The sequence below is a fragment of the Osmia lignaria genome, chromosome 10, assembly GCF_051020975.1.
Source record: "Osmia lignaria lignaria isolate PbOS001 chromosome 10, iyOsmLign1, whole genome shotgun sequence".
Classification (NCBI taxonomy): domain Eukaryota; kingdom Metazoa; phylum Arthropoda; class Insecta; order Hymenoptera; family Megachilidae; genus Osmia; species Osmia lignaria.
This window is the reverse complement of record NC_135041.1, coordinates 6,156,036-6,173,037: the sequence shown is the minus strand read 5'-3', so window position 1 is coordinate 6,173,037 and position 17,002 is coordinate 6,156,036. Positions and strand designations below refer to the sequence as shown.

Sequence of the window (17,002 nt, the reverse complement as noted above, 5' to 3'; positions counted from 1 at the left end):
CTAAGGTATTCGCTGAACGTGGCGAAGTATTATTTGGTCAATTAACGTATCTTAAACAGGAAACGAGAGTCTTTCATGGATCTCCACGATGAAATTTTGAAACGCTCCAATTTATCTTCTCTCGTGGATCTCCTGTCCGCCGAGCGACGAACGCACGTGCAATTTGTGTGCACAAACGAGTGTATGGTACTTATCACTTAAAACTTGTAGAGGAATCATCATTCTATATGCTTCTACACGATATCTAATGCGATTATTACTACGAGTACAAGTCGTACCATCGGTTCAATCTATCGATGCACCCGAACAACTAGCTTAGTATTAGTTAAACCATCGAACATAGGGTTAAGGAATTTACATGATACACTGCGACATGTCTCCCGTTACGCACTCAAGATTGTAAGGTAGCTGAGAATCTCGAATCTCGCACGTAAGCTGTCTTCTTCCGAATTCAATCGAATCCGTACAAGGTTCAGTATATTCGATGAGCCGTAGATACAACAAGGGATGAAAATCGGAAGAAAAGGGGGGAAACAAATCGCGCAGGCACAGCTCGTTCATTCTACACATCGAAATCGCTTCCGAGAACGCGAGCAAGGAACGAATGGGGAGAAAATAAGAATAGGTTCAGCTACCACTGATATTTCCTGCTCACGATATGTCGCAGAGAACGCGATTGTTTGGACGAGACACGATCGTGCTTATCGATCGTTCGAACACGGTAAACACTATAATTTCAACGTGGTCGAAATCGGACGTGGTATCAATTTCAATTTTGATTAAAATTATTGGGGTAATTAGAATTTAGGAGGTTTCAAGTGCACCGTTATATCGGAAGCTGATTCGTTCTACATAAAGAGAAAATGAATGTTTTCATTTTAACAAAAATTTCAATAGCTTCAGGTAATTATCGAAACGAGGAAAAGGGGGAATCATCGTTGATTGTCTTTGTAATCTATTGTTTCTACTCCATTCTACTCCCATGTAAATGAAAAAAGCTTTTGTCTCGCGACACAATCAAACGTGTTTCTCAATGGAACACAGGTTGTGATAATCGAGCGTGAAATAATCGTAGCAATTCGCGACGCGTTTAGAAAATTCCTCGGAAACGGAAAGATTTACAGGTTTTGTTTCACTGTTCGTTCTCTGCGATCGTAGGGGAACGTATTCCATTTCTTCAAGCGTGAAAATCGACGAGATTTCACGCGGATAATATATTCTTCCTTTCATTCGTTTTCTTCCGTTTCATTTTTCCGCGTGAAACGAAAGAACAAAATTATTCTGTGTTCAATTTATTTAATTACAAATTAAGTAATTTCAAATACGAATTGATTCCAATGGAATACATCGTAATATCGATTATTTCCTTCATCTGTCTTCGATTTTTTATAAAATCTTTTACGAGGCGTCTGATGGAAGCTTCAAAATTAAAGAAGCTAACGATTGTTGTACTAGTATTCGTAACTAGTGTACACTATATACGCTGATAGTATAATAGCATTTAATTACGATTGATAGCCAAGTAACGTGACCCGTGGTCATACTCCTAAAGCCTTGTAACTTTACGATCTTCCTCGAGAAATTGATTCGTTGATACCTTAAACAAGACCTTACGTAACGAACAATGCTACTCGCAATCTCACAAATTGTTAAGAAGAGCAAGAGAGGGTTTTTGCAAGTCTAAATCCAAATCTGATGGAATTTAACAGACTTCAGGATATATGACCACGATAAGAAATCGTCAGGAAGGATTACAAAAAGGTAGTTCGCGTGTTAAGGTTTTCTTCGTACCAGTCGTCAGACGACGAGCCCAAACGATGGTGGGATCTCGAAACGATCGATCGCGTTCCCTCTACCGATAATTCGACGGTAACACGATTCCGCGATAGATTCGTAATCGAACGGACAGGTTACACACAATCAAACACCACACAACACTCGAGTGCAATGTAGGTTTCTCTTGATTAAAGGTAAGTAAGAAGAATTGAAAAATTATCAAAAATATGGCAAAAGATTGTTAATTCAAATGGTACTTATTTCGACAAAGAATCGTTAAGAGCTGCTAATTTAGTTGCCAATTAAGTCGAGTGCTGAGTAGACTCGTTCTACGCTTCCTTTTAATTAAGAGAAGTCAAAATTGCACGCTACCGTACATGAATACAAACAAAATAATAGCTGTACTAACAGACACACTGGTACTGGTACACACGTCCAAAATATATGCTTCCGTATCTAAAGACTTCGCAAGCCGTATAATATTCTAATTAAGCTAGCAATTAATGATCGTGCGTACTTCGATGTTAGCATTAGGGAAGCCGAGCTTGTACCTGCTCGCAATCCGGATTACGGTTTCATAGTACGACAAGATCGTGGAACGGTGATTCGGGTCTGACTAGGAACGGCGCGTTTCACTTAATTGGTCGGTTTGACCCCGAGCACCTATCACTTAGCGATGGACCAGTGATTTCAATCGTGTTAGAGTGAACCCGATAACATGATCCCTATAAATCATCTGATTACAATCCTTTTCGTCTTATGGTACGCAAGAAGAAGTCTTAATGACCTCTTTCAACCATGATACTCGAGGAACAAAATTTCAATCGATTCATTAACAATAGAGTAATTTAAGGTGATCAGGTTAAATGATTCACTTTCTATAATATATGAAAAAAAAAAAAAATCTGAAGTTGAAAATTGTTGAAAATTTCAAAGGTTTTGAAAGCATTGAAAATTTTGATCAAGAATGGTTGAAAGCGTACTGAAATTTAATTGTTCGTGTCCTTATTAATTAGAGATTCGGTAGAAAAACGCGGAAACAATTCAAAGTTCCATCTTCGTCGATCGAGTTGCTTGAAAATTTGCAAGAGGTAGAATTGAATGGCCATCGTTATCGATCAAGCTCGGTATCAGGACCGATCGATTCTTCTGGCAATTGGCGAATCGTGCTGAGCGGTTTTGTCGCTTGGATCGCTTGCCATCGGTGATGTCAATAGCAGCAGAAAGTCGGGAGAATTGTCGTGACGATGCTTTCGAAGGAGCACTCGAGAGGAACGGTTCTGTTTCCTAGATTCCTAATCAAGCTTAGGTCTCTCACTGAGCATTTGGTTTTGAACTACATTCGACGATCCCCCCATTAGTAACGAATAAGTTCAATTGCAAATGCAACGATTAATCGGTATTATGTACTAATCAAAATTCTCCGTGAAAGGGTATCCTTTTATCACCGATGAAATCGACCTGAAAGCCGTCGAGCGATAAGCGTATTACGTTGCTCATAATCTGAGAAGAGCATTCGTTCGCGCAACGTCGTAAAATCGAAGGTTTCCAATGGACGTTAAAAGCTTTAATCCCGGCATCCTCTCGCGAAGTAAGGCGAAAGCTGGTGACGATTTCGCTTATTGCAAGTAGGTACGAGAAATAAAAAGCTCGTGATTATACGTCGTAACGATCGCTCGTTATCTTGAAATCCGTTTTACGAACAACAGGTCCGTTTCAAAATATCCGTCGTTCCTCCGAATTGCATTCGAATACACGCTCAGATTCTGTGCACTCAACACTTATCGCTTGTAATAAACGCTTTCCGAAGGAAAAAAAGATTTCTTGGACGAATTCAGTCGAAAAATGACGAAGGAACGTTTTTGCTGCTGCTTGGGGTTAGTCGCCGCGTGTTCAAAACTAATTTATCTTTACGACTCCCCTGTAAAGTGTAATTAAAACTGCTGTTTCAGTAAAGCAATTTATTTATTTTGCTGAATAAACTTGTTGAAGCACGATACAAGTTGGTTCAACGATACTCTTTGAGAGTAGGTAATGGCTTTTAACACTTTTGAGCAAACGGTCCTTTAAAAATGTTTGAGCATACTAGGAAAGAAACTTACAAACGTTCCCTCGAAATTCAATTAAAAGGTCTCCCTCATTCGGTAGACCATTGCTTTCCGAAGAACGTTTGAAAGCAAGTATTTTCAAGCAACGTAAATCGAACTTAAATGTTCAATGTCTCCTGAGTGTCGATGAAACAATTTCCAAAGTATCAACCATCGGAGAAGTGGTAGAGAGTAGCTAGGAGCAAAATCGAGTATTCAGAACTGGAAGCAAAGTAAAAACGTACTCGATTGAAGCTGTCGCTAGTAATTCTAGCGGAACGAGGAAAGTTCAGTCACGGTTCTCGAACAAGCCTCCTCGATATCCACGAGCAGGACGTGCGTTTCGACTCGACTGTGACTCGTAAATCAATCGTTTCTTCGTTGAATTATTCCCTAGGGAACGTGCAAGCACAAGAGTAGTTCATTCCATTTACATCTACGGCAAACAGTCGTTAACCTCTCGGGATTCCTTCGAACAGCGTTCAACGAACAAAGCGCCCAGACCAATTGTGTACCATTTCTCACTTTTATATGAAACGAATAACGAGGCAAGTAGAGGGGGATGCAAAAAATAAAAAACAGGACTACGTACTCGCGTCTAGTGACGTTAACATGTGTATGTATATTGTACGATCATAACGATCATGGATAATATTGTATATGTATATCGTCACGGTGTCATTCTGTCTAACACGTTCTTAGCCGTCTTTTGTGGTCCTCTACCAGGCTACGATTGTTCCTGTTCTGATTCTGCTTCCTTTCTGAATCTGTCTATCAACGGAATTAGGCGACTCGCGTACGAAGCTTCTAAATCAGTGCTAGGATTATCCTTGCTGTCAACTACAATACAAACCGAATATTCTCGCCAGTAGACGGATTCAGAACGATCAAGCCTGAAGAAGCAAGGATTCCATGAACAATTTGTACAGCCTTGTAGGTGACTCGCACTTTACACCTGGGATCATCTTCGAACTTTAAATCGGTGTCACGTGGCGTTGTTATACAGACACTTTGCGATGTTCTGTCAAACAGGAACCTCCCAAAGGATCGATGAACTAGAGAAATCGTGTCCGAGGGTGGGTTTGGGTTCGTTAAACGAGGATAGGTCAAATGTAACAGGGAGAGTCCATAAAATCTTTGTTAAAGTAATTTATTTAGCAATTTTGAAAATGACTACATTCTCCTTAGATGAGGACGTAAAACTAATTTTAAATGAATTTATTACGATTATTCGCTACTTCAGTTATTCAATTTAACAATTTTATTAAAAAAATTTCCATCTACATTTGAGCGAACCTCGTATCAGCATTCCGTCCCATGAGATACTGGAACGAAGAGTTTTCAATGTCCGGAACGAACACGGTCCAATCAAGATGACACAAAAATTGATCGTCCAGCATCCCGACGAGAGAAGGGCGTGTGTTCAGAGCCCGACTGCTATCGATCGATCGTTGATGCACGAAACTCACCTAGAGTTCGTGCAATCTGCAACCCCGTAGCGGTAACAATGAATCGTTGCAGGTTTCCGGAAGCAAAGCTTTACGAGCGCGATAGAAACCGTGCGCTTTAACCGCACGAACGGGTCCCTCACGTTTGAAGCTCGAGCAACAGCGGATCAAACCGCTCGTTACTAGCCTTGAGACTTGCTTTTGCCATGAAAACATGGTTGCTACCTTAATGGATGCATTCGAGCAAGGCATAAAGCAGTCACCGTGTTCGTTTCCGACTTGAAGCTTACGAGACGAACCTTGACCTCCGCGGATGTTGTTTCACGCTCACGCGACCATTTTCACGCATCATATGCACACAAACGCGCACATACACACATACACACAGACACGCAGCAAAGATACATATATGCAACACGTATTATAACGGTACTATAGCCTACGCGGTAGTTTTGTGTCAATTAATAACGTAACGAAACCGTTTAGCCGTGTTTTCTCGAGGGGACGGAGCGAAGAGTTATAAACGTTAGGGTAAGAAGCTTTCGTGTGATAATTGAAGCAAACGTACGTGTGCGTCGAGGTTTTTCCTCGAAGGGAAAACGCGTCAGTAGTTAGAAGCGATGATGAAAAGAAAAAAAAAAATGAAACAAGAAACAAGATGAGTGAGAATTAATGGGTGGCGTCGTTGCGACAGACGACGCCGACTGTGAGAAGTTAAGAGGTTGTGTCCAGTTGCTTTTTGGGGAATGGAGTGTGTAGGTGTGTGTTTTAGCAACATCGTTACGCGTCAGCCATTCAGAACATGATATATCCCAGGGTTGAAATTGGATCCCATCTTTTTCCTTCTTTTCTCCACTTCAATGAGCCAAGAGGAAAAATAATTAAGGTGGAACCAGGTGGCACGCTGGTAATACGAGTACTCGTCAAGAGAAAATTACTTGACTAGGTGTGACTTTGATGCGAGCTAGACTAAATGAATTGTCCCTTGAGATTTCAAGCAATCGTGGAGGAAAAAAGTTTTACGCTCATCATGCCCGTATAATATGATCGTTATTATGATCGTGAGATGGTGGTTTCGTTAAGCTATGGAAATTTCATCAATGTCATGTTCGTTGAAAGCAACAATTTAATCAAATTCCTTTGCTTTTTCTTTGAAAACGTTGCATCGGTTTAATTTCAATGTTCAAAACTCGCGCCTTTCGAAACATCCGCCTGGTTCCTGGAATCCTGTAATCCTCTTTAATATTTTCTCACTGTTCGCGCTACTAGCAGAGAAATAACGTGTTTAACTTGCAGTATTTATTACCGGGCAACGTGTTTCCATGCAATCCACGAAGAGCAGAATTATTGCATACCAAGACTTGCATTATACAGGGGGAAGTATCAAGCCTCGAAGTTCCATTATCCCGAGGGAGATGAGAATTGAGCGAATCTCTCCCACGAGACAGTATTAACCTTCCGTGGTTTACCTGTTCCCTGTATTAGGTTTAATTTATGTTTAAACAGCGCACAAACTGTTACAAAAAATTTTTGGATTATATTTTGCGTGTCACGATGGTATTACATTAATTAACTTCTCAATGAACGTTCATCAGTCAATATAACCCATGCCTTTATAGAACGTCCTGAGATTTGAACTTGCCGAAATTGTAATTATTCCCGCGTGATTATCAAAGGTCTGATGACATAATAATATTGCATAGACGAGGAATATATCGTGCTCGTATTCATCAAAACGGTAATGTTGGCAAGATATTAGTATGTTTTTCTACGAAAAAGGGAACGTAATATTCATACGGAAGCTTTAAACGACTTCGCAAGGAACGTCCGCGTCGTAAAAGCTGAGAAATTTCAAGTAGAACCCAGGAGAGTAATAGTACTTTTTAAACGAGTGAATTTTTTACCATCAACACGAGCAACTTTTGTATAACGAAAAACTGATATATTGAAATTTTTCTACGCGTATATTTGTAGCGAACTGTTTGAAACTTTTAGCGATCATTCAACGGGGAATGAGATACATACCCGTGACTTTTATACGGACGGATTTTTCGATTTTGCACCGCTGAACTTCCCGTTGGTCTTGTTAAGCCCTATTGAAGAGTCTTCTACATTTTATTATTGGAAAAATTTTCTACACGACCAAAGGAACGTTTTTTCCAAATCTTTGACTCTCTTGTTGCGACATCCTTTTTACCGGATATCGTTTTTCACGATCACCATATTTGCTAACAATGTACACGTCTTTTTATACGAAAAAGTCGAATATTGAAATGGATACGTAATCATGTAGAAGGTATCCCGGATATCTCATCTCACAGAAACGTACCAAGATTTTATTAAAGATGTATCGTTCCTCGGATGTGGCTGACGACGCGTAACGATGATTCAAGAATGTAGTTCACACGACAGAAATTTCGAGCAACATTCTACACTTTACATTAACTGCTAGCAGGCTCCACTTGTTCAGCAACAATTTTTATAAGCGAATCTTCTTTATAGCTTCGAACGCTGCAATTCATCGAATTCTAAAACTATTCCACACTGGATAGAATTAAGCTTTATAGGGATAAGGTCTGATAAGGGAAGCGTAGGGGGACAAGAACAAGAAAGCAATGACACGGGACGAGACTTTAGTGGTGTACAATATTTCATCGATTTTATCCTTTAAAAATTACACGAACTTCAATCACACTAAATGATCGAAATCAAATCAATTCGAACCATTGATTTTCATACTTCGTTTACTAATCCACCACAAAGAGCTCTCTTTAATTAACCATGGAATAACATCCCTCCTTTAAATGCACAACATACAAATGCAACTTACGCGTCGTTACTCTAAACGTGCGTGAAAATCACAGATTTAGTTGGAAACACAATGATCAAGTGGGATTCGCAGAAATATTGTATACGAGTAAAATTCGAGCCACGTTCAGCGTCATTTAACTGCGGAATAACGCGTTGTTGTTGAACGTTAACGAGCGTTCATAGGTGTGCACGAGGTGTACACACGTGTGCACGGGCGTAGTCCAACGTTATCTTGTCAGCTGCATAAAACGGCTTATCACCGACGCATTCGGCGCGAATTTAACGAGCGGTTAAGCCGCATTTTATTCGCTGCGTGTTCGGACTGCGCACTCGAACGCTCGCGCGGATAAACCGCAGCGTGGAATGACAGGGACAGGGCTAGGGCGTGGGATAGGATTGTTCACTTTGTGGATCTGTAACTGATCGTTAGCACAATTAGCCACGCACACTGTTACTATCGTCGTTACACGCATACGGCTCGACATATCTGGCACGCGTGTATCATGGAGGCCGCGTTATCATGGGAACACGCGTACGCGTGCTTGTTATCGTTCACCTATTCTCCACTATGACTTCTTAATCCTCTTTCGTGCAATTCATGCATCACTGTTCTCTCTTTCTTCTTTTTTTTTTTTAAATTTTATTTGGATATTTTGTATACCTGGTGTGGAGAATTTCGTGTGTGCTACATTTAACTTCTTCCTTAACTTCTCTTCTTGTTTTCTTATTTTTGTATGTTTCTCTTTTTGCTTTATAGTCTTTGTTCAGCTATGTTTTCTTTACTTTTCCTGCTGTTTATTACTGTTCTACTTTATTTTAGTTCCTCTTGGTCACATTTTGCTTTGTTTTCAAGAGGAAAACACTTCCCGCACATATCTAATTTCTTTTTCTTCGCCCTCTTCCAAACTTCTTCTGCAACCTTTTCTACCTTTCTCGTTATAAGTTGTACTCTTGCTTTCTCTACATCCGTACCGTATTCTGGGTCACTTGTTCCTTTCTTCCGTTCATCCAATTCTCTCCTCCCGTTTCTTCCAACATCCTTCTCCATTCACCGAACATTTCATATTCAAGCCCGCCTGTCTCAATTCCTCTTTCACGTCTCGTTTACTCAGGACGTCTCTCATTTCTGCCTTGCAATTTATTCTACCTCAGGTATCTCATCCACCTCTATCCCGACGAGCTTCCATTTAAATCGGCCTCGCGAGCACAGACGTATCGGGTCGCGAATCGATCCGATTTCTCGTATGCATATCATTCTCGACGTATCAATCTACTCACATATCATCGAGCTGCGGGTTTTCAAAAACTGTGTATCTTGAAAATCTTCGCAGTGGAACTTTGACCATCCATCGTCGTCCATCGCTCAATCTCTTCTTAAAATAACCCTTTAAAGATTATGGAGGTCAGGTGAATGATAACAACTCGCAAAGCTTTATCACGAATGTCACCTCGCCGAGACACTGCGATGATAAAGATTTCTGAAACAAGAAAATACTTCGGATGATTCGAAAATTAAGAATTCTTGATAGCTTAAAAGTTAAAGAAAATATCTTTTCTAGATTAATGTTGTAAAATAGGAAATTGAAGAATGACACGATCGTACACTGGGTAATTAAAATTATAGCGTGATTGCATCGTGTTGTCTCGTCGAGATTGTCATATTTTATCTCACAATTTCATATCATCGATGTCGTTCGTCATTTTTTAAGCGTTCATTGTATCGTCGACAAACGGAGAAAGAAAACTCCGTGTTGGTCGAGTCATAAGCGATCTCATTAAGGCTTATCGATTTAGCGAGATTCTAGGCTGATCGGGTGTACGATAAGCAAGGAAAAGTAACGTTTCTTAAGGCCTAAGCAGTATAGATGAAAAGAAATTGGCAACTTGTTAGCGGTGTATAACTACACGGTATTTTCGTTGTTGATTAAACGCTTGTCAGAATTATACTCGCGAAGCGATGCTATTCCACGTAGGTTGTATACTTGTAGTAATTAACTCAGTTGTAACTTAACGCATGCCTTCGAGCGTGTCTTCGTTTCCTCCATAATAGTCTTCTTTCGCAAAATTTCGCTATTTTATTTTAATGAACATTACTAATAATTTAGGTTCAATCAATTTTACACACTGAAATAATTGATGTATTTTTGCTGTCTCTCGAGTTCGAACGTGATTTTCATTGGAAGTGACATTTTGTCAATTATCGATATTAAAGGACAAAGGGGGACGCTCTTTGACAGGTAATAATAATTTGCCAATATAACAGAATTTCCACGAAAATATGGAGCAGAGTTTTGAACCTACAGTAATATTCAATTGACACAATTAAAATATCAATTTCGAAATGAATTTTGATCGTTATACAATTAACCTGGAAGATATCAAAGCGTTAATTTAAATATTCTTTTTTACCTAAAAATAAAAGATTATCGAATCTCTAAATCCAAGGAACAGTGATAATTCACATTCTATTTCTGCTAAGCTTTCGAACAAAATTCTCGTTGTCATGATAAAAATAAATCTCCATAAAAAAAATTCAGGAGACACCCTCGAAGGCGCCCACTTCGTGGCTGAATGTGAACGGATACAAGCAAACAAATGAACGAAGAGGGGTAAAAAGAAGGTCGAAAGAATTCTCGTGCTCCAATATGTTGTCTAAGTAAGCTTCTCGGGTGAAAAAGGAATCCCCTTTTACGCAAGACTGTTCTCAATCTCGAACAAGCGAGAATTAGGAGAGGAACAGGTAAATAACAGAGAGGATAAGGGTCGAACAGAACGAAATGGCGTATTAAAAGGGACGAAGCAGATACCTGCGGCTCTAACTCTAAATACACTTATACTTGTTACGCTATCCATAAGTTTATATTGTATCTCTATCGTGACAAAATTTACGAGTATTGTACGTGATATTATATTTATACGGGCTGTTACACACTGTCTCCAATCTTCCATTCCTCCGTGCGACATCGGGCGAACGAGAGAGACAGAGAGAGAGAGAGAGAGAGAGAGAGAGAGAGAAAGAAAAAGAGAGAGAGAGAGAGTGAGAGAGAGAAAGAGAGTAGGCGCAGGCAAATGCAAGCGCGAAGAAAAGAGAAAGAGAAATAGAGAAGGGAGAGCGAGAGGAAGAAACCAGAAGGGATGAAAGTGTAACAATTACCTTCCAATCAATTTCAATTAAATGGAACTTCTTTGACACGTTCACTGCCAAACTCGAGAAGCGAATCTCGAATAGTTGCTACGTACCGCAACGTTTAAGATTTCATAATCAAGCACGCGATACTGCGTGAGCGGATATTTAGCGTTGATCAAGCACGCAATCGGACATTCAGCGTTAACGATTAAACACGAGATACCGTGTGAGCGAGCATTTAGCGTTGCCACTCTAGCACGCGATATTGCGTGAGCAGACAACCTGTCTGCTCCCAGTATATAGAACAAGATATCTGTATATCGGCGATGGCAGCGAACGTGTTAAAAGAAGTGCTAGTAAAAAGGGGGTGCGAAAGAGCAACGAAGATGCAGGTTTTGATGAAGATATCAGAAACGAGTGTTGCCCGGAACGAAAATGAAGATCGGGGCAGGAGTCGCTGTTTCCACCCTGGTACATTTAACTGGGGTGTTGGATAGCCGAGTAGAATTCGCGTGCGGAAAAAGCAGTCGACGAACAATGGAGGAAGAATGGAAGGAGAGGTGACAAGGTTGGGAAGAAAACGGTCACGAGGAAGGAAGGTTTTAATCTGAGTCAACAGCTGCGAAAGGGTGGTCGAGACAGGAGAGACAGCGGTGAGAAAAGGAATAAAAAGGTAGGGGGTAGAAAGAAGACGAAGAGAGGTAGACGGTTGAAAACAACGAGAATTTCTTCCCTTTCCTAGTCATTGCCCAGAGCAATGTCGGGGAGAAAGATGGTCGCTGCAAGCCATCACCCTCTGCTCTTCCTCTCGAGTCCCTGATCTCTGCACTCGATTCTGTTTCATCGGAGCTTTTCTTACCCTTAAGTCGACGAAAAGAGACTGATTTGTGTACGGGACAAAGCATTGTGCGTGCGTGGCCATGGGAAACTCGAGGAAATTACTTGATTTCCTTTCGCCCAACTAAATCTGACGAACGATCATCGATAAAGAATCGATTTCCTCCTGCATTTCCGATGGCCACGCGTCTCCAAAGACTGTGTACAATATTTTTTCGTAAGCCTGCGCCGTATCGTTCGCGCGTTCTCCCTTTGGTTTTTTCGAACTGTTACTAGGCTTGTTTTTTAATAAACTTGTTTTTTTGTTTGTTAGAACGGCAGCGGACCTGGTGGCGAATCCGGGGGACGAGGCAACGGGTGAGTTCAATATTATAATTATTCATTCAAGGGTGTAACGAATAATATTAGATGAGAAAGTAATTTGTAGTGAAAAAAGAGTTTTTAAAGGGAACACGTTTTTAATAACTTCCCCTCGTTCTCGTTTCACATTTCTTCGAAATGTACTGATACAAGACCCGCGGAACTTTAATTTTCAGCAATTATCCCGTGAAAAGCGTTCAATTCAACCTCGTCCAGTGTTTCGCAGAAATGGTATCTCGCTTTTTCCTCGATTCCAGAACAAAGCTGGGGAACAGAGCTTTGATCTCAATAGCAATTGACATAAAAACCAGTATCTTCGACGTGTTGCAGGCCTTTTGAAAGGGGTCAACGTTGAAAGTACCTTTTAATTCTTACGAGTTAGGTCCAACCCCATCGCGAATTTAACCTAATTTAACGAACCTCGTTCGATTTCTCTCTGTTAAATCAAATGTTGGAAATGAGAACCACGGCGATTCGTGTAATTCTTTTATCGTAAAACCTGATCGTGTCTTTGTTCAGCGTATAGTCGATCGCACGAAATTACTGATTAAACGCTCGATCGATTCACCGAAGGTACCTTCCAAGGACTCGGTTGTAAAATTTATCTCTAAGAATTTGCTGTAAAAATAAATTAGAGTGACCTAAATAAATTCCAAATAAACGAAGACTATCAGTCTGGATAATAGGGTACTCTCATCTGATTCGATAAAAAAAATGAGGAGATTAAAAAGAGAAGATAATAATGGGATGAGACATCTCCGAGTGATGGATTACGTTACACCATACTTAACGGAGCTGTCCTTGTCAGACGTTAATTCGCAGATCTACGAAGCAGTTTGGTGTAATTAAACGTGAACTCAGCTGAAATTAGGTCATCGTTCAGCAGAAACGATAAACGATGCTATCGGTACACAACTTCTCGTGGTTTTTCAAGAGCCGTTTATTATATTAATTAATTCATTTCCTCATGCAAGGAAAGGATTAAATTCTGACGATAAGAGGTAGGACGTTTTTTTTTGTCACGTAAATTTATTCTAATCTCGAGCAGTGATTAAAAAGAGCTTTATAAGGATGATGAAAAGAAGGATATCGGTTAAGTGCGCGGTTTAAGGTTCCTTAAAACTTCCATTGGATCTTCAATGACGAACTTTCCAATTTAATTCGGAAGTTCGATTACTTTCAATCTAATATCGATTCAACCTCGGGCCTAACTCAGGAAAGATTTATCGAGATCAGATGCTTCCTGACACGCGATCGTGCCACGATCGAGGTCCTCATTTTAACAACGAACCAATTATTAACGGCTCCAATGTCTTATCAGTTTGATTACCTGATTACTTGGCTTATATAATGGAGGATCCTTTGAATATCATGGTTCGATCATGAATGTTTGACGTATTTTCCCAGTGGGTATATTCTTAATGAATAATCTTCTCAAAAATATTAAATAATTCCGTATATTTTGAGGGCATACATGCAGGAATAAAGCATTTTAACAAGGTTGTAAAGAAAATTAAGTACACGAGGATCGTAAACGCTTTAGTGACCCTAAATTGCTTTATTGAGGGTAACGTCGTAATCTGAGATTTTTTAATGGCAGACTACCATGTTTTTCCAACCATTTATTTGACTAAGTGTTCTTTCCTCCTTGTATCAATGTGTAAGGACTTTGAGAGGGTTCTTCAAAGGATAATACTCTTGGTCTAGCCAAAAAGTAACAAATTTATTGCAATGTTTTATTAATATAATTTATTTATTATTTTTTTGCAGACATCTCGGGGACAATCCTTTCTACAGCAACATCGACAGCATGCCGGACATTCGACCGCGCCGAAAGTCGGTGCCATTGGTCTCCGAGCTGGTACGTAATCAATTAATTGTCCATTAATCTTAACGAACGGCAATGTTCTCGCGTTCACGCATACATAGATATGTACGCGTATACAAAACGCGTGAATACGTACACGTATCTATGAATGTACGTTGTCTGGTCCGTTGATATTCGTGAAATTAACAAGCGCGACGACGGTGCCATTTTCACGGGTAATCGTCGTCGTCGCTCCTTTTTCCTGCATTATCCTCGTCGACGTCGTCGTTATGCTGTCGTTTTTATCATGGTCGTCGAATATTTTCGTGTACTTTGAAATCAGATATTGCATAATTTGGTTAATAAATATTTCCTTCCTTTTAAGTAACTATCCGATATGAATTTCTTTTTTAAATTAAAGCCTCTTAGCTTGAAAGCTTCTGTGTATCGATCGAGTGAAGCATTACATGTCGAGGAAATAATTTCGTAGATCACATGCTGCGATACTCCATGAAAATGTTTTATGGGAAAGTTCATGGTTTAAAGAATCTGCATCGATCACTCCGATTGCCCGACGTGGATGAATCAAGCATTCTGAATATTTCAGATTTATCATCACTGTTCGATTTTTCAAGCAAACATTGTTTTTTGTGATAAATGGTATCAATTACTTAGTAATCTTCGTTTTGAGAGTAGCAAGTAGTACAAGTAAATAAGAAAGTCGACGACCACGACTGACGATACCTAAAGCTTCGTGTGTCCAGTGCTTTTTGTCCTGTCGACTCGTCGAAGTGTGCTGTTTCTCCTTCTTCCTCAATATATGCTATTCCGTTTGTGTCCTCGTGGCAAACAATAAAATGAAGAAAACTTGTGATGTGCAAATCCTTTTCTGTTTCAATAATCTGCAAATTTTTAATTGACCCGATCGACTCTGTTCTCTCTGATCATTCATTATTTTTCATGGAAAAATATCCTGTTGTGCTCCGTGTATTTTTATTGAAAAAAATGATACCGAATTCTTGTTGAACTCGACCTGTGCATTCCTGTTCGAATTCAATTTCAGCAAAACGATGACGTCGGAAATGCGAGGCTTTTCTGTCGCGAAATCGATATCTGTTGTGCCGCTCTTATCACCTTCGAGAGACGTTCTCGTGAAACGATCGAATGGTACTTAGACATTTTGAGGGATAACGTAAATTTCAAGAAACACACATCTCTCGAGGGTAGTTCGGATCGAACGGCACTTCTCGTCGTGCAACCTGATTGCGTGTACTGCGTTTCGGTGTTGCGTCGTTTTTCGGTAACCCAAGATTCTTCCAGAGGGTCGTTACAGACGATTTCGCGATAAATTCCTCTCTACTTTCCCTTCGAAGTCAAATGGAACACGCAATTGACCGAATGGATTTTAAAGAATTAATGTGAAACTTCTACACATTTGTTATTTCAATTCCTGCTAAATGGGATATTTAATGAAATTTCATGTTGCAGAGTGATTTATTGAAAATTATTGAAAATCGTCTGTTAACTGACCACCACTATTTGTACTAGTGCTTCGCAAAGTATGCTCGTTCAACGTTTCCAAATTTTTCGTCGTCGAACGTTGTATTTCCAACAGACCGGAAGTGCACCGCGCGATTTACCGTGAAATGCCGATGCAAAACAACTTGAGGAAATTAGAAACGTTTGTTACCATTGAATGGTCCTCGATCAAATTGGTTTTTGAATCGTTACAGCGATTCAATCTCGGACAATGCGTACTCCTGAAAAAAAGAAAACAATGGCGTCACTTTTTATTAAAACAATGAATCACGCGATGAAAGTCGTGATGAAAAAATCAAATGGCTTTGTGATGATCGATGTAACAAGGTGACCATTGAGAATGAAATGGGTTTTAAAAAGGTACATTTGTGGATTTGATACAGTAGCGGAGTCGTTGGAGAAGCATTTAAACGCGTTCCTCCGCTTTTATCGCTCGCCAGCATTGTGCTGTAAAAACATTTGCGTCGCCATTTTACGGTCAAGACTTCGCGAAATGTGAAAATACCGAGTACCTCCCGGGGAAACCACGGCTGCAGTTTTACGTGTCGCGAGAATTGAACTTTTACCGAATAGCCAATCGCCGACGGGTCGAACGAACATTTGAAGAGAAAATTTGAAATTCGAATGGGTGCTGTTGCCTGTCGTCGGTTTTATCAGTGTAACGTCTGCTGTATTTTATTGAGAACATGGAAGAAAATCTATATAATTTAATATCTCTTCCTTAACAAGCGTTCCTTGCGTTGATATGTGTTAGAAAATTGAATTTTTCATAAAATCGATAGAAAGCAAACGCAATTTTTCTAAAAATGAAACTTTCCTCGTGCAAGTTTTCTTTTACCCGGTACGTTTATACAAGAAATCAGCCTTCTTCTTTAATACAAAATTACGTTCCACCCTGTGGACCTTTCCTTGGCAACAGAAATAACAAGCCCAGTGGAATTACGAGTGACTAAACAAATTTAGACATTCGCAATTGAAACAATCGACCCGTATTTTCTTTCGTTTCGTTCTAGTACAACGTACCACTGTCAGTGATAAATGCTGGCGAAAGTCGGGCGTTCTCTTTGGTTTTTTCACAATAGTATCCCGTAACGTAATCTTTTGTTTTTTCGGGTATGGAATCGCTTTTCCCACGTGGAACGTTTCCACGGTAACTTATTAAAGGATTATTCTTCGAACGTTTTCAATTACATACTAGCAAAAGTGTGCC

The 17,002-nt window shown here is 39.9% G+C and overlaps 1 protein-coding gene across 22 annotated transcripts in view; it reads left to right on the top strand.

Annotated features, from left to right (window-relative positions):
• The window catches only part of unc-13, a 187,623-nt gene that overhangs the window by 129,182 nt on the left and 41,439 nt on the right, over positions 1 to 17,002 (top strand). For all 22 annotated transcript variants that reach the window (XM_076690625.1, XM_076690618.1, XM_076690624.1 and 19 more), the window contains 2 exons: positions 12,400 to 12,443; positions 14,217 to 14,307. In XM_076690625.1, the coding sequence (XP_076546740.1) occupies positions 12,400 to 12,443; positions 14,217 to 14,307 (135 nt within the window). The remainder of the gene's footprint in view (positions 1 to 12,399; positions 12,444 to 14,216; positions 14,308 to 17,002) is intronic.